This window comes from Pteropus medius, unplaced genomic scaffold, assembly GCF_902729225.1.
Source record: "Pteropus medius unplaced genomic scaffold, Ma_sr-lr_union100, whole genome shotgun sequence".
Classification (NCBI taxonomy): Eukaryota; Metazoa; Chordata; class Mammalia; order Chiroptera; family Pteropodidae; genus Pteropus; species Pteropus medius.
This window is the reverse complement of record NW_024344378.1, coordinates 18,049,266-18,075,795: the sequence shown is the minus strand read 5'-3', so window position 1 is coordinate 18,075,795 and position 26,530 is coordinate 18,049,266. Positions and strand designations below refer to the sequence as shown.

General features: G+C 48.1%; 1 protein-coding gene across 4 annotated transcripts in view; it reads right to left on the bottom strand.

Moving 5' to 3' along the window:
• Window positions 1–26,530, bottom strand: part of SH3PXD2A (SH3 and PX domains 2A) — a 220,628-nt gene that overhangs the window by 126,273 nt on the left and 67,825 nt on the right. For all 4 annotated transcript variants that reach the window (XM_039871290.1, XM_039871294.1, XM_039871291.1 and 1 more), the window contains one exon: window positions 21,321–21,396. In XM_039871290.1, coding sequence (XP_039727224.1) covers window positions 21,321–21,396 — 76 coding nt within the window. The remainder of the gene's footprint in view (window positions 1–21,320; window positions 21,397–26,530) is intronic.

The window sequence follows — 26,530 nt, the reverse complement described above, 5'->3', positions numbered from 1 at the left end:
GAGTGTGGGTGCTGCCTGTGCCCTCAGGAGGGACAGGGAAGTGTGTGGAGAGAGAGCGGGTTGGGGGTCTCTGGACCTGAGAGAGGAGAGGCAAGTCATGAAATCTGAGAGCTGAGTAAATGTGGGGGTGGGGGAGGGTCCTCTCTGGCTCTGTTGGTCGATGTGGCACCCAGGTGAGACGAGACAAAATTTCCAGACAGATTAGAGGAAAGATGTGAGGGCTGCTAGAGGAACACTCCCTTAAAGTGACAGGTACGCTCATGGGGTCTGAATGCTTGTGTCCCCTCAAAATTCATATGTTGGAATCCTCATCCCCAATGTGATGGTATCTGGAGGTGGGGCTTTGGGAGGTGATTAGGTCACGAGGGTGGAGTCCTCGAGAATGAGGTTAGTGTTCCTCCTTCACGTGAGGACACGGCGAGAAGTCTGCAGCCTGGAAGAGGGCCCTCGCCTGACCATGCTGGCACCATGATCTCAGACTTCCAGCCTCCAAAACTGTGATAAATAAATTCCTGTCGTTTATAAACTACCCGGTCCGAGATATTTGGTTACAGCAGCCAGAACGGACTGAGACGGGGTGACGAGACACAGGCATTGCCTGTGGAGAGGAAAAGGAATAATCGGTCTTCCTCAGTCTGCTACTCCCACAGCTCTATCCAGCCTTAAGACCTCTGACCGGCTGCAGTCTGGGGACGGCAGGCCACTTGCTCACCTGCTTTCAGCCCCTGATGTAGCTGAGATGACACCCCCATTACTGATAGCCTTGTGACAGGCTTAGATTATACCCCGCTACCCAATCCTGCTTCTTGCCTGCATTGCCTGACCTTGCTTGCCCTTTACCCAGACCAGTAGAGGCAAGGGGCAATTTGGGCTGGGGGAGGGCTTGGGGTGAAGCCTCGATGCTGAGGCTGGAAGCAGTGGTTACACACAAGTTTTGGAAAGACATGGTCCCGATGGGGAAGGTCTGTAGCCCAGGGGGTCCCGACTCCATACCCTGAGATGTGACTCTTAGGGCTCCCTCTCTTTCAGATTCACGCCAAGACCCTGCCTCTGGTTCAGAGCCTAGCATGGTGGGCATCTCTGGGTTTTGCTTGTCAGCATTTTTCCAATACAGTGCCCTAATTTGCTTTTGAAGAACCATCCCTCCTTCATTCTTAGTCTGTGTGATTTCAGTGGGGTGCATCTCAGCCAAACCCCTGGGGTTGCCTATCAGTATAGTCCAGTTATGAACATGTGACACAAGATGGTCCAGTGCGAATCAGCCTAGGACTTTTGCTGGAACTACCAGAAAGAGAAGTGGTCTCTTTCTACAGGGATTGCTAACTCATAAACTGTAAGCCCCAAATTGCTAGGGAGCATCTTCATATATCTCCGTCACCATTGGGGAAAGCCTGTCTGTGAATGAAGTTAACAGAGAGGCAGAGCTGAGAGCTAGAGAAACACAAGATTTGGTCACCTAGATCCAGCCATGCCTGAAACCATTCTCCCCATAGTTTTCAGTTAGGGTGAGTCAGTAAATTTCCCCCTTTTTTAAAAACCAGATTGAGATGGGTGTAGTCTTGTCATCTGGAGGCTCCTGACTAATACATCTGGCCCTGCCATTTACTGTAGTGTGATACGAGATGAGTCACAATCTATTTGAACCTCAGTTTCCTTAAACTGCAACATGGGTATAGGGATGCCTAACTCAAAAGATTATTGTGAGGAGTCAATGAACTTGTGTATAAAAACATTTAACACAGAGCCCAGCCCATAACAAATGTTGAACAAATGGGATCTCTTATGAGCTGACTATTCCAGGTCAAGCAGGTGGGGATACTGGCTCTACCTATCTCCTCTCTGGCCCGGCTCTGTCCATCTCACTGGCCTCGTGGATCCAAGCACTACAGTGTTCCCCAGACACCTATCTACCCACCTGGCTTCCCCACCCAAGCCCCAATATTAACTCCCCGCAGCCTGCAGCAACGTTTCCTGATTCAAAGCCCCCAACTCCCAAACACACTGTGTCTTCCACGCTGCTCCCATTTCTCCTTTGAGGGACCTTCCTCTCCCTGCCCAATTCAAAGAGCGGTGAATGCAACACAGTGGAAAAACAGTGGCTACTCACTCCACTCGCCCAGACGGAGGCACTCTACGATGACAAGCACAGGTGAGTCTCCCCATCTGGCACCCTCTGCCCCATCATCTGCATACTTAGGGAAACAGACTTGCAAATATCCATTGGGGTTTCGCCATAGATCAAAATCTTAACCCTCTTGTAGCCATAACACGCTTACAATAAGAATTAGCATGTATCTTGGAGAGAAAAATGGTCTTCCAACTTCTGGTTTGGGAGTTCCCAGTGCAGGGCCAAGCTTAAGGGAGCAAAATCCTTCATTTCCCCATCCTCATTGGGGCCAATGGGATTTATGGGTGTTTGCCAGAATTAAAGCACCTAGTCCTGGCATATTAAAGATTTTAATCACCTTTACTGAACCAAATGGAAGTGAAGGCTTTTTGAGCAGACTTATAGAGCTGTAGGACCAGACCAATTTCTTTTTTTTTAAAAAAATTTCTTTGTGTGTGAAGTATAAAGATACACATGGAAAAGTGCTCATGCATGTGTATAACTCAATGAATTTTCACAAACCGAACCTACCTATGTAACCAGCACCCAGGCCGAGAAATGGAGCATTGCCTGCATCCCAGAAGGTGTTTACTGCACAGGAATGGATTGTAGGTCAAGTTAGTTAGCACTTCTGTGCTGGTATGGATGTTAGAACTCTAGGCTGACTGGGCGATACCTATTGCAGAGGAGGGGCATGAACATATTTATTAATTTTAGTGATATTTACTCTTACTTCTCCCAGGCTTATTTTAAAATGAGTTGATTCAAGTTGCAGCAGATTTAAGTGCATGGTGAGTCTGGAGGTCCCTTTTAATTGTGAAATGTGATAATACTTTCCATTTATTAATTGTTATACACCAGGGGTAAATGCTTAGCCTATATCAGCAGTCCCCAAACTTTTTGGCACCAGGGGCTGGTGCTCCTATGAGAATCTAATGCCTGATGGTCTGAGGTGGAGCCGAGGCAGGAATGCTGGTGCTGGGCTGTGGCTGCAAATACAGATGAAACTTTGCTCGCTTGCCTGTCGCTCACCTCCTTCTGTGTGGCCTGGTTCCTAACAGGCCACAGACCGGTACTCATAAACTGTAAGCCCCAAATTGCTAGGGAGCATCTTCATATATCTCCGTCACCATTGGGGAAAGCCTGTCTGTGAATGAAGTTAACAGAGAGGCAGAGCTGAGAGCTAGAGAAACACAAGATTTGGTCACCTAGATCCAGCCATGCCTGAAACCATTCTCCCCGGTACTGGTCTGTGGCCTGGGAGTTGAGGACCCCTGCTCTAGAGTTAGCTTTGGGACCAACAGTGTGACCAGAAACAAATCCTCGAGTCTACCAACTCATTCTCCTTTGCTGTGGAGAATGCCCAGGTTGGTCTCTAGCCCCGGCAGACCACAGGGATTTCATTAGTTGTAAGATGTACTTTGGATCACAGGCTGCTAGACAAGAGCAGCCCAGGTTCTACGAACCCCCCATAAGGTGGCCAGCATTCAGGGATTCCCAAGAGATGTCAAATCAGAGAAGGATGTTGGCCACAATGACACTGGGCATTGGTAGGGGACGTGGGCTGGCTCAGCCAGACTCTGGGAGGCAGACAGAACACTGAAGTTGACCTCCAGGGAAGAGAGAGCCTTTTTGATCAAATATAACAGTACTTAAAGTGGCCAAGCTGGGGACAAATGCCACTTGGGTGCCACCAGGGTATGCAGGCTTGTGGTCCCATTCAGAGCCAGGCTTGAACAGGGCTAAGCACACCCTGGAAGGTGCTTGGTAAACCCATGTAATATGTGCACTAACGGTGGGACAAGTGGCAAAGGCTAAGGGAAATGGCCTTCATAGCCATAGTCACACTGGTCTGATGTCACCTTCAAGCTGTACTTTTCTATTCTTGATCCAGTGGGAAGGTTAGAAAAAAAAAAATCAAAATCTAGGATTGTTCAGCTGCTGACTATGGGATCAGAGTGAGGGCTGTAGTGTTGCAGCCCCAGGCCTCGAAAACCCTGTGTCATGGGTACATGAACCTTCCTTAGCATTGGTCTTCCCATGTGCCGACTGGATTAGAGGGCTGGGATATGGAAGAGAAACAGCACACGGGATGAGCACAGCACACAGTGCCGGGCACACGGGAGGGGTTCTATGTGAGATGCCTGTTGCTATAGGGACGGGTGGGGCCAAATCATTTGATGTTTGGACAGTAGTCCACGTGAGTTGCATGGTGACTTTTTGGCCTGATTCCTAATCTTTCTCCCACCCCTACTCCCAGTCCATTTGCAGCCCAGCAGCCAGAATCATATTCTTAAAAACGCAACCTTTGCTTAAAACATTCAGTGACTTCCCAGTGCATTGAGAATAAAATCTAAACTCCCTTCTCTGGCCTGCAAGGCCCTGCAGGATCTGGCTCACACCTCCCTCTCTCCGACCTCATCTCATCATGCCCTCCACGGGCTTCAATTAGCGCCACAAACACAGCCAGTTCTTTCCTACCTTCAGGCCTGTGTGCACGCTGTCCTCGCTCCCAGGACATAGTTCCTGCTGCCCGTTGCACAGCTAACACCTTCTATCCTGCAGGTCACCTCTTGGGGAAGCCTTGGCAGGCCACTCCGAGTAAGGGAGGCCTCCCTCTCTCCCAGGTTTTAACTGTTTCCCTCTTAGAATTCACCATGATTTGTGATGTTCTTGATGCTTGATACGAGATCTTATATCTTATGTGATGTCTCGTTTACTATTATATTCTCAGGGCCCATCACAAGGACTGTGTTGACATTTGCTGAATAGGTAGATAAGTATGAGTATATGTGTTGACACACTCTTGTTCTAGAATGTCTCCCTCATTTATACACACACACCCCCACACACCTCTCTGAGGGGACAAGCAATGCAGCTCACCCCATACATGCTGGGTTGCTGGCTCAGAGTGGGGCTGTAACAGGGATGGACTCGCCCTCCAAGACCCAGACAGAGCGGGGCCAGAGAGTGTGGTTAACTCAGAGCCGGCATCAGGGCCAGGCTGTCCCCACTCTGTGTGGGTGTGGGTGTGGTGGGCGTGGTGGGCAGTGGCTCAGCAACCCCCCTGTGGGAGCCGTGGAATAAACGGCCCTATTCAGCCAGTGCAGCCTCAGCTCCTTCCCTGCCCGGGGAGGCTGCCCTCAGGAAAGGGGACTGTGGGACGCTGGGCAGAGCTTCCTGGCAGCCTTTCCCTGTGGTGTGGCCCACAGTGGTGGCCAGGGGGCAGGGATGCAGGTAGTAATGAGCTAGGCAAAAGGAAGTGGAAAGAATGTTCCAGGTAGAGGGAGGAGCCTGAGCAAAGGTCCAGAGATAAAGAGACTAGCTGAAGCTGGAGAGAGAGAGAGAGAGACAGAGAGACAGAGAGACAGAGAGACAGAGAGACAGAGAGACAGAGAGACAGAGATGCCTTGCGAGCTTACAGGGGGTGGGCTATGAGTGGTGCCAACAGACTGAGCGGGTAACAGGGGTTTGATTACATGGGCCACACAGAGCAAAGCAGAGCAATTAAAGTTGTGTATTTCAGAAATACACACCTGAGTTCTTGAATCTGCAAGGTCGAGGACCACAATTTTAACCTCAGGGACATAACACCTACAAATCCTCCTAAAGCCCTTCTTCCTCAAGGGTCAGAAGATGGGGGTGGGGGCTGTCAAGCCTTCAAGAGATTCTTAACTACAACTTCCTGAATCAAAACCATGAAGTTAAGCCATTCTTTGAATTCCTAGCCCATAGAAACTGTGTGAGGCAATAAATGTTTATTGTTGTTTTAAGCTGCTAAATTGGGGGAGGGGGGTGAGTAATTTGTTACACAGTGATAAATAATTAATACAGGCCCCTGGGGTACCTGAATCAGATATTTGGAGTGTTAGTTACAAACGTAGATTCCTAAGATTTACCCAGATCCCCTAAATTAGATGGATGAGGAGAAGGGCAGAGGAAAAGTCTGCATTTTTAATAAGGCCCCTTGAGTGATTCTCCTGTACCTTTGTGGCTGAGAAGAACTGAGTTAATCTAACTCACCTGATGGATCTGGAGAGGCTCAGAGAGCTGATGGTTTGATCCTTATCACACATCTAAGCTGAGGTAGGCCTGGGCCCAGAATCAGCACGAGACTTCTGGTTCAGTGCTCCTTCTACTTATTCCTCTTTTGTCCATTTCAGGTTGCTTATTTGAGAGGCAAGGGCTTTCTTTTCCTTATGTTTAAAATTTGCATGTAGTAAAAAGCTACGGTTAACTATTTATCTGCTTCAGAGCTTGCTTTGCTTGAGAAGAACTATGTCGGCGATACTCAAAAGGTGGGCCTAGGGTTAAGAAGGGCAGGGGGTACTTGGCTATGCAGAGAGCCTGGCACGGCTGCAGAACATTGCATGGGAAAAGGCACCTCTACCCACCCAGGTGCCTCAGCTCCAGGCATTTCTCCCATGCAAACAAGATGCAGTGGGTACAAGGCAAAGATGATAAATGAGAACGAGGAGGGCATCTACCTTAACCCCCACTGAACTGTCACCCAGGTAGGTAAGAATAGTTCCATTTTCATTTGTATAGCATTTAGAGGCTTAGAAAGAACACATGCACAATCTTACTTATCTTTGCAGACTGAAAGGTAGGTCTGGTACCATTCAGTCATTCACTCCACATACTTGTTGAGCAGCTACTATGTCCTCTAGGTACGGGTGATATATAGATATGTTATTTAATAAATATTTATATATTTATTATGTGCCAGGCACTGGCTTAAGCACTTTACAAATATTAACTCACTTAATCCTCATCACAGTCCAACAAAGTGGGCACTATTGTTCTTCCATTTAATGAGGAAGTTGAAGTCCAGAGAGGTTAAGTAACTTTCCTAAGGCCAAAAAGAGATTTGAAAGTAGGCAATCTGGCCCTGTTAACCAAGATAAAATAAGGCATGGTTCCTGCTCTTCAAAAACTCCAGTTTTTAAAATCTCATGACCACAGAAGAAGAAATGGAAGCTCAGAAACATCTTCTGAATTTCTCCAAGTCGCATACTGCTGGGACTGAAAGCCAGGTGTGATGCCGGAAAGTGTTACTTTCTTCCACCACCTGCGTCTGTTCACAGAGAAGGTTTAACAGAAGACCGGCACAAGACTGGCAAAAAAAGGTGGGTGCTTCTAGAGCTCAGGAAGAGAGAGAGTTTCTGCAGGCCTCACTGGCAAGTCTGAAGTATCCCGAGAGACAACAAAGCAAATGAACAAGCCTCGTTCCCTGTCCTGGTTGTCATGATTTGTGACTGTCTGCTGCCCTGCTGGTATTCATGCCTCCAGATATTTTGGGGCAGTGTTATTTATAGTCCATGTTTCTATTTATATTTTCCTTGAATTCTTGCTAACCCTAGCTAAATTTTCCCCAAAAAACCTATAGAAGGGAAGATAAGAACTCTTTTTCACTATGTAAGTCAAGGGGCAAAGGTGAAGGTCAAAGTCTTGGCTGTGTGTGCAGTCTTTCAGCAGGAGCTCTTTGCAGGGAAGCGTTCAAGACAAGGGGGCTTTCTGCACTTTCCAAAGGAAATGGGGGGCGGGGTGGGGAAGGGCACAAAGCTGGCCTTATACAGAAGCAGCCACATTCTGCCAATGTGGTAGGATTGGAGGTGGGCCTAGAAGATCTCTGTTCCCTTAAAACGTTTTCCCTTTTGCATGATATTTCATCATTAGACATTTATTCCTTTGGTCTTAATACCTATTAGGTCACAAAATGTTGAGACCATGAGAAAACCTAGACAGTTTCAAATCCAGTCCTTATGTTTCATAGATGGGGAAACTCTGGCTCAGAGAGGCTATGACTTATCCTTATGGGGGAATCTGAATGAACAAATGGAAATCTATTAAAATATACAGGAGACCATCTCAGTGTTGGTGGAAAAGCTATCAGACATAGCAAAAGAAACTAGGGATAGCAAAGGAGGCTCAGAATTCCTCTCTCATCAAGTTTTAGGGATGAACAAGTGAAACTATATGCTGTTTCCTATTAGGTCCCCCAAATGAAAACTTCCTGGTTTGAAGATCATATAGAAAAGCAAAGCTGAAGTGGGACTTCTTTCTTCCTCATTTTCAGTCCCTTGTTGAATTGTGGTTTAGTAAACACTATCTGTGATGACTGTCAGTATGTAGTTACTTTATAGGTTTCTGTTTACTAAGCCAGCCTTTGGGAAATCAAGTACTTCCTTTTGGGCATTATGCCTGCAATTCCAGCATCAGTCAATAGGTGGATGGTTAAAAACTGGGTAGGTTAAGTGAAAGGTACCAGAAAATGATGTAATCTAGACGAGACATTTACTGTAGGAATGTGACACTTTTTAAAAAAGGACAACATTGATCAACCTTTCATTGATATACTAAAAGAAAACATGATACAAAACTTGCAACAAAATTTAAGGAAATGCAAACACCCTGCTGCAGGTGGCATACCTACCATTTCATACCAAAACTCAACTGTTTATCTCTAGTACATCTTTGTTCAATCTCACTCTGCAGCAAGCACTTCCAGGACATAGAAAACCATGTTCAAGAGTGGGCTTAGAAGTGGCAGGACCTGGGTTTGAATTCCAGTTCTGTCTCTTACTAGCTGAGGGCCCTGGGCCAGCCATGCACCCCTTCTAGCTTGTGAGTCTTTATCTAAATGAGATGATGTAAGCACATGAAGCCCTTTGCACATTATCTGGCAAAAGTATGTACTTAATAAGTAGCGATAATGTCCAGGCAGAAATCTCTCATTTATAATTGTTAAAAGTTTCAAGCCTCACACTCAGTTCCCCAGAAATCTGTTTGCAACTTTTCCCCTGTAACAAATTCAACAGAAAGTTACCTCTGGGCCACTCCGCTCATGTGTGAACAGTTGTTACCTCTCTTTCAGGAGCAAGTCTTTCTACTGAGAGAGAATGGCTCTGCCAACTACATAGGTCTTACTTAAGCCTTACTTAAGTCTTTATGAATTATCACTATGAAAGCTGTAAATTCATCTTTCAGATCAGATGAAATCCTTGCCCATGAGAGAAGGCACCAAGTTATCAGTCACCCACTCGTCTGAACTCTTCTTCTTCGGCTCCCTGACTTTGAAGCTTAGTTCTGCCGTACTTGCACAGAAGAACAAAAGATGTACCTCTAAAATCTGCTTCTTTGTTTTAATCTTTTTTTTTTTTTTGCCAGAGATTCCTTAAAAGAGACCCAAATCTTTTTCCCTCCTAACAGTACAACATAACTGGACACATGCCACATTATCTTCAAAACAATAGAGGGTTCATGGGCCAATCTCTCCTATCGCCAATCAAAGAGACTTCTGAAATTGAAAACCTTAGCAATCTCTTGGCTCCAAAAACTTCATCCCATCTTGGAAGGGAGGGGAAGAAGAATTTCTGATTTACAGCCTGATGAGGGAGTATGGCTGGGGCCTGAGCAGCCTCCTGGTTAGGCTGGTGATGGGGAATAGAGAGCTGTGCTGTGACTTATGCCCCCATCCCACAAGGTGCCAGAAGCAGGCAGGCAACTCAGGGATGTGCAGGGATGTCAGACCAAAGGACCGGCCCTCACCGAGTTACTTGCATGAAGCCTCGTCTCCCCATGCACCTCTACTGAGCTTAGAAATTGGTTCATCAATGACGATTTAGTAGTTTATATTGCGTTGATGGACTGGGCATAACCAAATACCCAGGAAGTGTCAGAGTCAAACAGAGTCACACAGCCTATGGAAGGGCTTTGCTGGATCTTAAAATAGTGCTTCTCCAACTTTCCTGTACTTGCAAATCACCTCTGCACAGCATTAATCTGCACGCTGTGACTTAGTGGGTCTGGGGTGGGGCCAAGACTGCGTTTCCAGCAAGTTCTCAGATGGTGCTCATGTTGCTGATCTGCAAACCACATTTTGAGCAGGAAACCTTAAAATAAGATCTCACTCTTGGAAAGAACCCCAGAGAGACAACTTACCATTTTGTAAGGAGCCCGATACTAACCAAGAAAGAGTGAAGATAGAGAATATAAAAAATGGAGTCACTTTAACTAAGCTGCTAAAATTATTAACATTATGGAGAGGCATGAGGAACGACCTCATTCTTGTTCTAACTAGCCTGGGAACTTGAACCGTTTGAATTTTCCAGTTTTGTGTCATACTCCAGACCTCCAGATAACCCTCTATTACCCGCTGAAGGACTCACATATCCAGACCACCTGATAGCCACCTGACATCCATTATCCAGACCTCTGACATATGACTGATAACCATCCTGGACCAGCCCTAGGGGTAGAATGCAGGACTGATTATTCTCAAGAATGCACTTTCTATGAAGAACTCAGAACTTGTAACTTTTCGTCCTTCTTCAGAACAATTCTGGGTTTTTGCCTAGGTGTGTTCTCAGTTTACAAACTCTATGACCCTTGAATAAATCTTTATTGTTTATTTCTAGCCAAAGCCTCCAGACTCTTTTTGGGTTCATTCAACACTAACAATCACCAAATCACCATTATGTATTGAGTGCTTACTATGTGTTTCATAGATAACATTTCATTTGGTGCCGTCAGCAGCTCTGGGGTTATTTTACAGATGAGAATTATGGTGGAGGTGCAGGGATGCTGAGTAAGGCTGGCCCAAAGACACAGCTATTGAGGATCTGACTCAGCGTTGTCTGGCTCTAAGGCCTCTGGTGCTGAAACGCAACGCTCACCTGTATCCGCCATAGAAAAGGCGCAGAGTTTCAAGCCAGACAGCTTGCATCAAGTAGAAAGCCCTCGTGTGAACCCAGATCTGTCTGAGCCCAAAGCCAGGTTCGGATCTGTTAGAACCACCGTGCTCTGGGGCTGGCAGAGCCGAGAGTAACACAACTGCCTTTGGCAATGCAACTTTGGACATTTTCCCTGAGATCTGCTCTGATCGGTTCTCAGTAAGGTGAATTCCAGCGGGCCCCTTGTACTCTGTCCTGGTGCGGGGAACAGAAGCGTAGCCCTTTTCCCTCACACCCTACCCCTGAAGGACAGAGAGGGGCTGGTGCTGCCAGCCAACCCCCACTCGCCCCACTCACTTCCTCCCCTGCCTTCTGAAGGGGCATTCAGAGGAACAGACTCCATCTTCAGGCTGTGCCAGTCCCTCAGGCCCACTGTGGTCTGGAGGCCGGGCAGCCTGGCATCTGGGGCCTCCTCTGTGGACATCAGTCCTTGGAACTGCGGCGGTCAATGGGGAGAAGGTGTTTTCAGGGCCCAGAGCGATGGCGCTGCTTGAATCCAGGCAGCCTCTGGATGAATGGTGCATCAGTTCACATGGGCCTGGGGTGTCTCCAAGGGTCAGCTCCATTCCAGCTGGGGAAGGGCTCTGGCTTGGAGCTCTGTCCTTGGGCCTAGGTCCAGTTGGGGTGAGCTTGACAAGCAGTGGAGGGGTCAGGCCAGACACATTGTGGAGATCTACCACCAGTGCCCCTCACCTCCTAAGAAGGGGGAGGCTCTGAGCGTCCTCTCAATGGGCCTAAGTGTTCTCCTTCCTCTACCATCACCCACTGCCACCCTCCTCACCGCCCACTGAAACCCAGACTCAGAAACCAGAATGTCTAGTGTCTGGAGGCTCTTGAAGAGGGAGGCTGATGGCAGGGACTCCTCACCACAAAGCATCTTTTATATGTGCCAAAGGCTTCAGCTATCTCAGGGAGGAGGGATAAATTATTTCCTTACAGCCCCAGGGGTGAAGTGCAAGGTGGGGCTGGGGAAGGGGTGCTGGTAAACGCTGGGTCTGCCATCCTGCCCAGGGCTGCCACCAACAGAACAAGGCATCCTCATTCTTGACCCCTCCTTCATCCAGCTCTAATCCATCAGCAAGGCCTCTTGGCTGTTCTTCTAAAATATATCTCAGACCAACTTCTCTCGTGCCATTGCCCAGCCTCGACCAAGCCGCCCTCATCTCTGCGGGGCCTCGCTCACCTCCAGCGTTTTCCCGCTCTGTGCTCCCTCTCTCACCTTTTCAGTCTATCTGACATGTGTGGGCTGAGGGTTCCTTTCAAAATGGAAATCATGTGGCCCCTCAGCCTAAAACCTTTCAGAGACCTCACTGCACATAGGACAAGTCCTCTCCCCTCAGTGTGGCCAGGACCACTGCACAGCCTGGCCCTGTGTGGCAGCCACACTAAAAGCTCACACAGCCTCATCAACCAGGCCTCTACTGTGCCTCCAGAGATCTAGCACCTTCTTCCTTTCCCTCCCCACCAGCTGCCTGCTTGCTCTCATCTCTGTCACACCTGGGCTCAGGTAACTGACCTGTCAGTCATTTACTCTTGAGCATGAATTTACTGACAGCACCACTCCTAGGGCACAGCAGTGTCCTTTCTAGGCATGGAGTGAAAGGATTTAACTCTTGCAAAGGACATTTGAGCATCAGGTAAAGAAACAATTTATTTCTGGGGGAAGGGGTATGGGGGAGAGATGAGTAATGTCACAGAGACCTGAAATCACTGGAATCTGGTGACTTTGCCAACAAGGGCAAGGTGATCCCTGGTTGCTCTAATTTAACTTATTCAATTTTGTGACACAGCGACTAGCAAGAGTTACGCTAGAACCCAGTCCAGGGCATATTTTTCTGCATTTCAAATTAAACGGGCTGACAAAGACCATGAAAAAACGCATTTCTGCTTAGATCAGAGGCTTCTTAGGGAAGATACCCCAGGATACATTCCATTCAGAGCTGAGGGTACAGGGTGGGTGTTTAGGGGGTCGGCTCCCTTCCAGAATTACCTCTGGACAAGGAAGACAGAGCAAGTTGTAACAAAATGACTTGACTCTTTCCCTGTTCTTGAAATATGGGGATGACACAGGGGAAGGGCTACAGGGCTCCATCTACATTCATTTTCAAAAGTAAAAAGGGCCCTTGGGCGGCGGCCTCCGGCAAAGCTCATTATTCCCAGAGAGACCCGGCAGCTCTGGAGCTGAGAGCTGCCATACTGTCACGGTGGCAAGGGCAGGGCCGCGTAGCCCCCTCTCTACCTGTCAGCTTAGATTAGCCATGTGGATCATCAATTCCGCAGAAAGCACTTCCTTGCTGCTTTGTAAGTTACCACAGGCAAGGAAGGAGAAGCGAGTGTGCGACCAGGGCTGAAATGCAGTGGGAAATGCTGAATGAGCAGAGAGAGGGCAGAGAAAGGAAACCCCACACTCGGGTCACGCGGGAAAGCCATGGCGGGGACAGGCGGGCTTGCAGCACCGCTGCTTCATGCTCGCCACGCTGTCTACGCCTTAAGTGCTTGGAACGTCATCCTAAACCATGGGTAACCCATTCGACAGCTGAAGAAACCGACTCTGGAGGCTGTGTGATGGGGCTGGAGTCGCACAGCTTATGCACACGAGTGGAGCCCTCTCGTTCGTGGGTTGCATGGCCACAGGAGACACACTTTGGAGTTTCTCGGTTTCAGAGCTCCTGTCTATCCAGCCCTTCAACCCTAGCTCCGCGTGCTTCTTGCTGTACTTCAAGGGCACGCCCTCTGTCACACTCAGTTCACTACCCTTGCTGTCCCCTCGGCCTGACACTTGGCCCCGATCTGCCCATGCCAGGCTCCGTTCAGGTGTCACCTCTGCAAAGAGGTCTTTTCTGACCATCCGATCGCAGATGCCAACATACCTGCTACCTGATCTGTTTATTTTTTGTTCTGGAACTTAACACTATCAGCTGGTATTTGCTTTCTGACTTTCCCACTGGAAGGTGAACTTCCCGAAAACAGCTACATGACCAGTGCCTACAGCTGGGCTTGGCACAAAGCAAGTGCTCAAAAAACACCTGCGGCAAGAATGGACACTCAGCTCGTCCACGCTGTGTTCAGAGCCGGCTGCAGACAGCGAGCCCTGTGAACCACCCGCCCCAGATTACAGAGCGAGAGGATGATTTTGGGGGGTGGGGGCAGTAATTACAGCAAGAGAAGACCCAGCACTTCCAGAGGTTAGAGGAAAGCCACTTTTAAAACAGTGGCCAGGGCCTCTCAGGTCTATAATCTTGTCGATCTTTTTAAAACCCTGGCATTATCAGCAGACCTTATTTTTCCTTCTCCTTCACATCTTTTCCTGCCATCCCAGGTCATCAGAGGGGCTCGGAGACCTCTCAGGCCCTCTCCCTTGGGGGCTGTAGTATGGGCTAGCGTCTCTGATCGCTGCCTCCCTCCACGCTTCCAAGGCCCTTCAGGGAGGCTGTCTCAGGAGGCGCCTGGTAGAAATGCGCAGGACCGCCTACAGCCCAGGGAGAAGGCTGGCTCTGCCCCACGCAGCCGGCTAGCTCTAGCTAAAGACATCCCTTCCCCCTGTTTCCTCCTGCACTGGAACAAACACCGGATTTGCTGCACAGGGCTCTGGGGGGCAGGGAGAGGAAGGCCCAGGAGACCATGCTTACAATTCACCCAGCACCCTCCTGAGCTGTGGCTCTAAACTGCCTCTTCGTTAAGGGGTCAGTACGTAAACTGATGAGCCACTACAAAAGAACCAAGCATGCCTGCTGTCTAAAAATACATGCCTCTAAGCTGGTAAGGTCACGAGGCTGCCTGCAGGCTGGCAGCACCTATTTTGATTATGGTTATAGGCTTACTTTTCTTCCGGTGCTAATTTCTCCATGACTCATGAATCCAGGAATATGTATACCTATGGGTGGGACCGACTCAGCCATTAGGATGAAGGAGCTTTATGGAAGCTCAGAAGCCCAGTACCGGCCAGCACAGAGACACAGATGGCCTGTGAGTGGGAGGAAACCTCACACAGCCTTTGCCGAGTGAGTTCACTTCTTTCTGCTCCACTGCCTGGCTTCTGAAGTCCCTAGGTCCCTGGTTGCAGTTGTTTGCTTTTTACATCAGCAGCTACACCCTCGAGTTCACTCTATAATGACCATTTCCTCCCAGGGAGCCTCCTTGGGCTGGCAAACTCAGGATACACAGGAAATCTACTCCAATCCCAGGATGGGCAACAGGAGATGAATTTTCCACAATAGTCAGAGCGTTCTGTGTAGACAATAGGCTGCCCTGAGAGGCTGCTGACCCCACCACGCTGGGCCGAGTCTGCTGAAAAACTTCATTTCTACCCCAAAAACTTCATTTCTACCAAAAACTTCATTTCTACTCCAAAAGCGGGAGACCCCAGAAAGCACAAGACACACTTGTTGTGAGATCATTCTCTCTGCTCCCTTCACTCCTGTTAATCTCATCGACAAGGCACTAACTGCCCTTTTTGTTCTGGATTATCTTTTTGAAAGTGTTTGTATAGCAAACAGTCTTAGAAGACAGAGGCAGTGTCTTGCTCTGGAGGGAACAGCAAGTGTGCATATAGCCTGGAGAGACCGAGATAGTCTTTCTCCAGAGCAAAAGGGGTAGGTTTGCCTACTCTTTGTTAGAAGAGACGTAAGCTCCTTAAGATCTGGGTTCTTTGCCTATAATGTGACCCTCTGCACGTGCAGGCATTCATCTGGGCCCCTGGGACTTGGAGCATCGAGAAGCGGAGGCAGTGGGACTTGGCTGCAATGGAAACTGATGGAAATGTGCTGATCCTCATGCTGCTTGCTGTGCTGTAACAGCCTTTCGTCTCTGACCCAGGAGTCTCCTGCTTTCTGCTAGCATTCAGGAAACAAGGGAAAGCTAACTTAATTGGCTTGCAAAAAGGGTAAAATTTCATTTCTTTCACAGTTCTTGAGTGGAGTAGTTCTGCTCCTATTGAGGTCGATGCCCAATCTTTAAGCTCCAAGTCTGCCCTCTTTCCAGCAAACTCAGAAGCCCCAAATTATAAACATAATATAAACCAAGGAAAGAAGAATTCCTTAAAAAAAAAAAAAAAAAAAAAAAAAAAAAAAAGTGCTCTGCTTTGCAAAAGGTTTTACTGCATGCCTCTTTTAAGTAGAATAGCATTTAGGATACTTAAAAGATGTGATTTGTCCCAAACTGCTGAATTTGCATTGAAGTTTTTAGGGCTAGGCCTTAATATAAAACAAAGTTGACCCCTGCTCTTCTGTTGGAGGTGGGAATGCCGAAACAGGCCTGGGATGGAGGTTCTAGGGGACTGCCGTCCAACCCCTGCCTCCTGCATAAGAACCAGCTGGTGAGCTGCTTCACAGACCTCTCCACCTCCATACAATAAAAATCAGTTACTAGGGTCTGTAGTCAGTTACAGTCAATATTGGTTTCCCGGGTTTGATAACATAGCATAGTTACATAAGATATTGCCCCTGGGGCAAGCTGGGCAATGGGTTTACCACTCAGTGGCTATGTGATGGTAGAAGTGATTTGATATCGCCATTAACTGGGATCGATGCCACCTGTCCTGCAGGATGGTGGTGGGATTGGAGGGGAGGAATGTAAAGCGCCGAGGATTTCTACATTTTTTGAGTCGATAATTATTTCAAAATGAAGTTTTTAAAAAAATGATGTGACTTAGAAAGGAACCAAATGGCCAATCTTGTTAGAGTCACAATTAAATAAAGACAGATAGCCTTGGGGCTGTCCTGTTTGCAATCATATTAAAATAATTAACTAAATGGTTTAATTGCAAAAAAAAAAAAAAAAAAATCTAGTACTTAGTGCTGGTGACCTCAGCCACTCACTAGAATGAGAGAGTTCTTTTAGGTCACCTCCTGGTCCACCCACACGGTGTACTCCTGAAGCACAAGATAGTGATGGCAGCTAGAAGGACCAACGGCAGAAACTCCCAGATCGCTAGCCTGGGAGATGTGGAGGCAAGCAGGGAGGGGCAAAGACAGTCCGGCTAAGGCTGGCCATGGCAGTTCCTCCCTGCCGAAGGGAAAGCACAGGGCACAGTTAGAAGGAGCCTGGCTCTGCGGCTTAATGGCTAAGTGGTGGTGGAAAGTGACTTGACTTCTCTCTGGGGAAAGTGCCATCCACCCTGCAGTAAAAACTGGAGAGAAGCTTTGTAGAGTGCCTAAAACAAGGCGAGGCACATAGTAAGAGCTCAATAAAAGGTATCTGTATATAAAGGAGAAAGTCCAATTCGTGATCAATCAGCTAGTCTTAACAAAGCACCTACCATGTGCCCAGCCCCACAATGGAAAGTCCTGCCAAGAAACCACTTGGGTTTTCTTTCCCAGGATGTCTTGCTGGAGAACCACTTCTCCCACATGGGCCTGTAACTTCTCACCCTTCCCATGGGCTCTGCAGGCCTCACGAATGTTGATGGTCTGGGCACAGTGGATCTTCACCCCCAGGGCCCAGAAACAGGTTCCAGCCCAAGTGACAACAACTGGGGGGCCTTCATTAATGGTAGCTTCCCTATAAACCTTTATATAGGTTTTTGAATGGCATGTACAGGCTCCCCACTCTACTATCTTGTTGGCCTGCTCACAGCTGTCCACTCCCTAACCCCCACTCCAGCAGTACTGCAGAACATTCTACCTGTCCCTTAAGAGCCAGTAGGCACATCTAGGGTGAGCTTCTCCTGGGATGAAGCCTCTATGTTTGGCCACAGAAGCCCCCGCCCTTGCTACTCTTCAAACCCACAGACTGACCTTGAACTCAGGCCATATACCACCAAGACGTAGCCTGTGTTCTAGATCCTAAGATTTACAACTCATATGTGTAATTTTCTGCCAAGATTTGACTGGCAGCTGAGCAAGCATGTAACCATGTGAGCCTGGATCCCTTTCTTCTCTCAATTTCTCTGCTTTCTCTGTCACTTCCGCTAGCCAATCAAATTTCTATGCATCCTCAGCTATGAGCCTGCAGCTAGCTGGGCCAAAGCAAAGCAGCTGACCTAACCCTCCAAACACATCCCCCAGACCCGAGACCCGGGCAGGAGAAACGCACATACATCTCCAAAGCTAAAACTGAGACTCTTCTGGTTCTCTCTGCTTCCTCTCCTTGGGTTTTTCTTGCTCTGAAATTCTAGGCAAGGTGAAAGGCTGGTATAGCTGTTCCCAAGGCTGGCTGCCAACCCTCCCTGGGGTTTTAATTGTGAAGGTGGCTGCTTTAGCTCTGAGTGTTTGAACTCTCTGAGGTTCTGCTGAGTCACTGCTGCCTGGGCTGAGCCTGGGGGACTCAGCAGGTGACCACAGCTATCTACTTCAAAAGTAGAGAGGTAGAAACAGAGATTCAAGCTGTTGCTAGGTAACATAGTAGATCTGTGGGTATCCTGCCCTGAGCCCCTTACCTGCCCTGAGCCCTTTACCATCCCTGCTATGGGTGCTGGCTGCTGAGGGCTCATAGCTGCCCCTTCTCCAGAGGCATGCTCTCAGCCCTCAGTCCTCAAGAGCCACCTTGGCCACACTCCACATTTTCTGAGGGAGAGGGCAGCCCACAGACAATGGATGATTGACGTGGGGGTTATAAAAGTTGTCCTCTAAGATGAGACAACTCTCTGGTGCCATCCATCCTCGGTGTCATCCCCTGCCCTGTCCTGCTTCCCTCACTGCCTTAGGATGTTTACCTGAGAGCAGGCCTCAAGTTACCTGCAAAAGAATCCTCATCTCAGGCTCTGCTTTTAGGTACCTTGACCTACGAAAGGCAATGTTCGTCATTGCTCTTCTCTGATGTCTTCTCCTCTTGGGAGACTCCTTTGACTCAAGTTTGTGGGGGTAGGCTGGGAACCCTCATGCCTACTTAGCTCTCACTAGCTTGGTTCTAAGTGTGTTGGGTTGTTTTTCCTCAATCCTTTTACATCCTGTACAAGCTAGAAAATGAGCAGAGTATGAACGGGTTAAGGTAGTTTCTAGTGGGGTGTGGGGAGCCAGGGACAGGGGCTGGGGGCCCCAGAGTGGGATTCCAAATGGCCAGCGACTTTGTAGAGAGTGAGTGAGCAAAAGAGAAGCATCAGAGAATGAACCCCACCAAAGGCAGGGGAGAAAAGCAGCAAAACTTCCTTCAGGATGGGATGGGAGTGGGGGGCTAGCCAACCTCACTCCCCTAGACGGTATCCCCCACTATGCACAGATCACATCTTTATGGGGGTCCTATGCTTGCATTTTCCCAGAAGGTGAGGGTGGCAGAGGTGACTTTATGAACAGCTATCATTTATTGAGCATTTACTACAGGATGGGCACTGTGCAAAGTGCTGTACATGAATTCTTTTAATTCTCACCACAATCCTGTAAGAGGAAACTGAAGTTCAGAGAGGCCCTCAGTCCTGTAGCAACTGTTAAGTACTCTCTTCCGGGGTAGCTGGTGTGGAGGGCAGCCCTAGCTCAGAAGTCAGAGATACAGAGTTCTGATGTTGGCTACACTTCCTGGCTATGTGACCTGTGCAAGCCTGTTAGCCTCCTTTGGCCTCAATTTCCTAGTCAGTCAAATGGGGATATAACCTCGCTGGGAGGATCGAATGACATGACACATGGGGCTGTGCTGTGGAACATGCTGCGCATGGGTCAGGAGCTGGTAATAATAAAAGCTAACATTTATTTAGGTCCTACCAGAGGCCAGCCTCAGTTCTAAGCACCTGAAATGTTCATTTTATCCTTACGACATGCCCATGAAATAGATACTCTTATCAGCCCCATTTTCCAGATGAGGAAACTGAGGTACAAAGAAGTTAACACATTTGACAACCAACAGAGCCAGGGTTTCCAGGGGTGAAGCCAGGCAGTCTGATTCCGGAGACATTGGACTACGCTAGCAGCAGGACAGAAGCCTTGAGCTTCACCGCGCCCTCCAACCCCACCCAACCCTCCAGGTCAGCTCCAGGCCTCTTTCAGGAGGCCTTTGCAGCCTTCCTCAACAGCCTTCCTATGAGCTCCTTCTCCAATCAAAACTGAATGGTACAGTGGTAGAGGATCATGCCCTGCCTTAACTGGTTTTCTGATTCGGGAGTAGGTCTTGTCTCTCTCACTAGCTTAAGGAGTCCTCAGATGACAAAAACAGATCCAGGTGTCCCTTGACTCAACAGGTCACTCCAATTCCCAGCACTGGGGACTTATCCTGAGCCTGGCACAGCCTGAGTGCCTCCTAAACACCCACAGATTGAATGATAATGAGGTGCTCTCTCCCTGGAGTGCTGGCCCATTCTTCTTGAGCAAATAGGCAGCCTTCATGCCCCAAGGTCAGGTGCATGGAAGCTTCATGTTGGCTCTGGGACACTTGTTTTCACAGCATTCCAGGTGGATCCCTAGGCCCTTGGTGGGCAGAGCATCTGGGCTATACTGGAGCAACATCGAAGGTCATTACAAACCTGGGTGTTAGATATTTCAAATATCTTGAGACTCAGTGTAAAGCCAGGCAGGGCACAAAAGTGCCAGTGTTAACTCCTTGACCAAGGATGGAGAAGCAGTCCTCTGCCTCCATGGAAGGAGCCTGGGGTGAGATTCCCTCCCCCATCACTGACTGGTTCTGGTCCTGCCCAAACTGGGGGATTCAGAAGTTCTTCCTTATAGCTAAATTAATTCTCTCCCACTTTAACATAAGACTCAGAGGACAGGTGGCAATGTGTGCTAGTCTTTCACTGCTTTTGAGAATGGGGGTGCGTGAGGAGCACATTTCAGAGAGGAACCACTCTCTAAGGGATGTGCCCTAGGTATGTTTTCAAGTCAACACGCAGGTGCTGACCATGTGCAGGTTGTGTGCCAGGATTAACAAGATGCAAACCCTGCTTCTCGCAAAGGTCCCACTGATGGCTGTCATCCTAGAAGCTAGCCTATGGAGGTCCAGGCCTGGCGGTAACCGAAGATCATGACATACCTGAGAGGTTTTCTTCTAAATTACACAATATAATCAAATGCCTTAAACACGTTTCAAAATGATGCAGAGATTAATGCCCTTTACAGCTGGACAGGCAGGGGTTCAAGTGCTGGCTCTGCCAACTCACAGGCTGTGTTATGTAAACTCTCGGAGCCTCGGCTGGATCATGGTGCTGGGAGGACTGGAGGTCACGCAGGAAAGTAGGCTCAATTTAAGTTTCTCAATGATTATAATGGGAGCCAGCGGAAAGTTCAGCCTATAGTTTTTCATCCTTTCATAGGAGAATTTGATCTCTGTGCTTTTTGTAAAAAGGACCCAAAGTCCAAGAGCTTGAGAAACTTCAGAATTTACACAGTCTTGGGCCAGCAGAGATGACCTTGGAATGGTGCGAGAGGCCCCTGTGAGGGCAACGGCCTTCAAAATCAGGGACTTCTGATCCCCGATCCCCAGGAGGAGTTGTTAATATGCAGATTCTTAGGCCTACCCTACCCAGAATTTCTGGCTCGGTAGCCAGCCTTTTCTTGGCCTAAGGAATGCCCCTCCCCAGGTTGTCCTCCATCCCATTGGCAGGACCATCCAAAGCTTACCTGGGAGGAAGGGGATGATTCTTTGCTTGGGGTCCTTCTGGCCACCTTCAATGGGAAACTTATCCAAAAGCTGCATCTGAGAAGTGGGACAAAGGGACAGGATTCAGAAGACTGGAATGGCCCTCAGCGTCCCTTCCCCACTTCCACTCCATTGCTCCAGGGCCCGGCTGTCTTCACACGGATGAGTGACACCTCAAATTCGTCTTTTCACAGATGACTGAAAAACCACATGGGGCGTGAAAGGAAGGAGGCCAGAGCTCTCTATGCATCAAACAGGGTGTCTGAGTAATCTCAGGGAGGATTGGGGGCACAGGAGGCGGTATCTACAGATTGCCCCCACCCCAGAGGAGGCTGGGGTAGAAACCAGCAGGTGTTCAGGTCAGGATGCAGGTGGGGTTTCCAGAGGCTTCTTTGGGCCCAGTTTCCTTCATATGTCATACGCTGGGTGAGCCCTTAAGCCACCTGCCATCCCAAACCCTCACGAGCCAGGACTGTGGAAAGTCCCACCTGATACTTTAGACAGACCACCCATCTTCCAGAACCCCTCTACAGAAACAGACCCAGATGTTATTTTAATTGCGAAACCAAATCCAGCCGCTTGTCCCCAAGGCTGGAAGGCCCCCTCCCCCATTTCCTACCTTCCTACCCTTGAGATCGCTGATGTTTTCCCAGGGACAGACCCACTGGAAGAGTTTCCAGGGTTCTGGAGGAACAACTTTTTTTTTTCTTCTGCTATTCTGGGCTGAAATTCTGTATAAACTGGAAAAACACACAGGAGACAGGATGGCCGAGGCCATGGACAGCCCCTGTGCCTGTGGTTAATCTCCCTTCCAAGGCACAGGCGGAGCTTAGTGGAGAGGGCAGGTCTGGTGAGCCCTGTGGAACCAGCTGTGTGACCTTGGGCAAGGTACGGAAGCTCTCTCAGTTGACCCTCAGGCGCCTCATTGGTAAAATGAGGAAGAGCAATCACATGATATCTAAAGTCCCTTCCTTCCTTCAAATATTTTTGAAGTACCTACTTGGAGCACTGGGCACTAAGAAAAAATGGCAGGAAAGAAACAGACAAAGCCCTTGCTCTCAGGGAGTTTACATTCTAGTGGAAGGACACAAACTCTAAATAAATATGGACAATGTTAGGGGAGGTTTAAGTGCCATGAAGACGAATGAAGTAGGATAAAGTGTTGGGACAGAAAAGGGTTGTTATTTTACATAGAGTGGTGAGAAAGGCCTTATGAGTCAGATGGCAATTCAGAGACCTGCAGGAGGTGGGGAAGCAAGCAGAGCTGGGGCGAGGCAGGGAAGTGCACAGCGTTTCTAGGTAGGGGGAACAGGAAGTGCAAAGAGCCTGGAAAGGCCAGAGTGGCTGGAGTGGAGAGACCCAGGGGCAGAGGTACGGGGGACGAGATCTGAGAGGCTGGGTGGGCCAGGTCATGGAGAGGATGGTTCTGGCTACAGAGTAGTGAACGGGCCAGAGTGGAAGCAGGAAGACCAGTTAGGAGCCTTTTGATGGTGACTCAGATCAAAGCGGTGAAAGTGGTCCTACACCAGATTTTACATGTGCATGCGCATATGCATTTTCCATCCATCCTCCCACCTATCCATCCATCCATCCACTCACCCACCCATCCATCCAGCTCTAACACATGACTTTAAAATTCTCTTTTGCATAATCATTATCCAGCACGTGAAGGGCAGGCCATTGTCGTGCCATTATTAACTTTCACTTTCCTGAATACAGACTCATGAGTTTTCAGATAATGTTGTAAATCCACGTCTCAAACATTTAATAATTGCCTGCTATGTATAAATATGGCCATGGGCCATAACGCCATATACTTAGGATTTTTTTTTTTTTATAAATATGTTTTCAAATAAATTCTACAGAGTAGGATTCCTGTTTTCTCTTTTTCCTAGTTTCTTCACCCATATTCTATTTTGTAAATTTTATTTCTGTATTACATAAGAATTCATGTTCACTGAGGGAAAAATACTCGAAATTTCAGAAGCAGTGGGTGGTCAAAAAGAGAGTAAGAATCATTCATAACCCCTCATCACTGAAAAAGCAACATTAACATGTTGGGATAGATATCTTTTCCAGACATTCTTCCATGCATGTCAATAAAATGAGCTCATCAATATTCTTAGACTATATAATGAACATTTTCTCATGTTAGTGAATACTTTCATATCAGCATCCTTAATTGTGTTCAATGTTTGGAAAGGCCATAGTTTATCTACCTACTCCCTCTCTATTGGATTTTTAGGTTGCTTCTGATAACTTTTTACTACTTTATGTAATACCATAGTGAACCTCTTCGTCTATGCATCTATACACATTTCTTTAATACCTTTTCTATTTTTGTTTCTTTTTATTGAAATCCATGCATATTCGAAAGTGCCTTCAATCTTTTCCGGAAGAAGACTGAGAATAAATAAATGGATAACTACTATGTGTAGGCGAGGCCTAGAGACGCTGAGCATGGCTCCACAAAACTTCTGAGGGAAAGCATGGAGGTATCTGAGGAGAAAGGCAGGCCCAGCGACACACCTGCCAACATGTTAAAATGCAGGTTCTGATTCAGTAGGCTCCTGGCAGGGGCATGAGATCCTGCATTTCTACCAAGCTCACAGGTGGTGCTCACAGGTGGCACTGAAGTTGCTGCAGCAAAGCTCTGGAGCTGTGCTGTCCTATATGGCGGTCACCGGCCACATGTGGCTGTTGAGTACTTGAAATGTGGCCCATCCAAATTCTGATGTGCTGCACGTGTAAAATATGCATCAGGTTTCAAAGTTTTAGTACCAAAAAAAAAAAAAGAATGTGAGATATCTCATTAATTTTTGTATTGATTTCATGTTGAGATGATAGTATTTTAGACATACAGGTTAAATAGAAATACCTTAGAAATAATTTCACCTGTTTTCTTTTACATTTTTAAGTGGCTACTAGAAAATTTAAAATTACATATGTGGGTCATATTATATTTCTATTGGACAGGCTGCTCTAGAGCAAGACAGTTCTCAAAGTATAGTCTGAAGTCTGCCCATACCTGAAGCATGTGAGGGTGGGTATTCCTGGGCCCTGCCCGGAAGTTTGTGAACCTTTACTCTAGTGCTAGAGACAGATAAGCAAGTTCTGGAGTGAAGGGGAATGGTGGGCAAGGAGGTATGAACAGGATCCTGTGGGCCCAAAGGAAGAGGTCAGGGAAGGCTTCCTGTAGGAGGTGAAGCTAACTCTATTTTGCAGAGTGACAGTCACATTCCCTGTGTCTTCCCCGCCAAAGAGCAGTCTGAATTCCCTCAGTGGGTTCTTGTGCCTCCTGGAAGGCAGGGACCATCTGACAGCCCCACAGATTTCAGCTTTCCTTCAAAAGGCCTCTTGGAGGATGCTTTGCACCTTCTTCTGTAACAGATTTTCCTCTTCCCCGACCTCTGTCTTAATCTGGGCCCTCCTGGGGCCAAAACAAGCCCATCTGCTGAGAGTACTGGGTCAACGGGTCCTGTCCAGAGCCATGAGTACCCAGATGGCCTGCTCCCCTCCACCCCTAACCCCAGGTGCTGAGCCCAGCCATACCTGTCACCTAATCTCACCACCACTGCTGAGCCAGAAGGGCCCTAGTATTTGCCTTCTCCCTCTCCATCATCCTCAAGGCCCACTGGCCACAGGAAAAGGAAGCATCACGAACCAGCTGCCAGCGACATTTTCTGTGCCCATAGGTCTCCTTTCAAAGGAAGCAAGTCCCCTTGTTCAGACTCCAGAGCAAACCAAATAAGGGCGGCCCGGCTGAGTTTACTCCGTGTGTGGGGGGATGCTCCCAAAGCTCTACCATTCAGTGTCTACGGCAGAGTGGTACGTGATGAAATAAACATCTGGGGCCATGATGGATATACAATTCAAACGTCACCCCACGTCCTGTGGGATGGAATAGGGCGGGGAGCAGGCGAGTTGCAAAGTGGTTCTGTAACCTGCCTAATTTGCAAAACTGGCTTCCATAGATAAAACACACACACAAAAGGCTGAGGAGGGCTGCTAATGAAGAAGCCCGCCTGGGCCTTCCATGGGAAGGAAGCCTGGGTGCGTGGGCAGTGAGAAAGGAAGGCTCCGCCCAGCAGAGACTTCTGCTGTGGCCACCTTTTCAGGCAGGAAGTGGACTCCAGCAAAGGCCTAAGTCAGGCAGAAAGAAAAGCAGGGCCCCTTGCCAGGGTCCTTCTTAGAGTGAGAGGCATTTGGCTAATGGAGCCCTTTGCAACCACATCAGAACTTCGCAGTGTGTAGGACGCCTGGCTATTTATCTAAAGGGTGGATAGTGTGAGAGATACAGGACAGCTTGGCTCCAAGAGCTGGCCCCAGCCAGAGAAAGCTGATTCAGCAGCTCATCTTGGGCAGAGAGCTGAGCAGCAATAAACACTGGGGAGAGAGAAGGGTGGGTCCCGAGTCCAGCTGGAGCACATCTGTAACCCGAGGCCAACTCGCCCTACTGAGAGGGTGGAGGTCTCAGCAACTCCAGCTTTGGAGCTCCAATCCTCAAACCTGAATCCACTTTTCCAGTTCAGGAACAAAGGGAACATTACTCCAAGAGCCTGAAGGTTCCCTGACCCAGAAATTCCTCTTACAAAGAAAGAGGCATGGCCACCCAATCCCCCTGGGGACCATGACAGATCAAGGGAAACCTCTGAATTGGTTTGTCCATTTTACTAAGGGCTTACCAGTCCCTGTGTTAGATTCTGGGGACACATCGGGGAGAATCACAGAAACAAAGACGGACAACAGCGATATGTGTGGCTTTTCCTAAAGTTCTCATCTACTTGTGGCCTGAAATGTACTCCCCTGTTCCCTTCTTTCTTTGATGACCTTATCGAGTGACATCTACCCTGGACAGCCTTCTTTGCCCATCCCAGCCTAAAGTCATACCACCTTTCTTTGAATTCCAAAAGCACTCCTTGTTGAAATTCCCTATTTCAATTCTTCACAAAGTCTTTTATGACTTTTTTGTACAAGTTCCCCTCATTGCCCAAAAGGAAGCACTTTTCCCCCTGTATGGCACTGGTACCCTTATAGAGAATCAGCTGACCATAAATGAATGAGTTTATTCCTGGACTCTCAATTCTACTCCTTCGATCTATATGTCTATCCTTATGTCTGTAGCATACTGATTATTGTAGCTTTGCATTAAGTTGTTTTCTTTCTTAAAAGACTTTATTTTTTAGAGTCG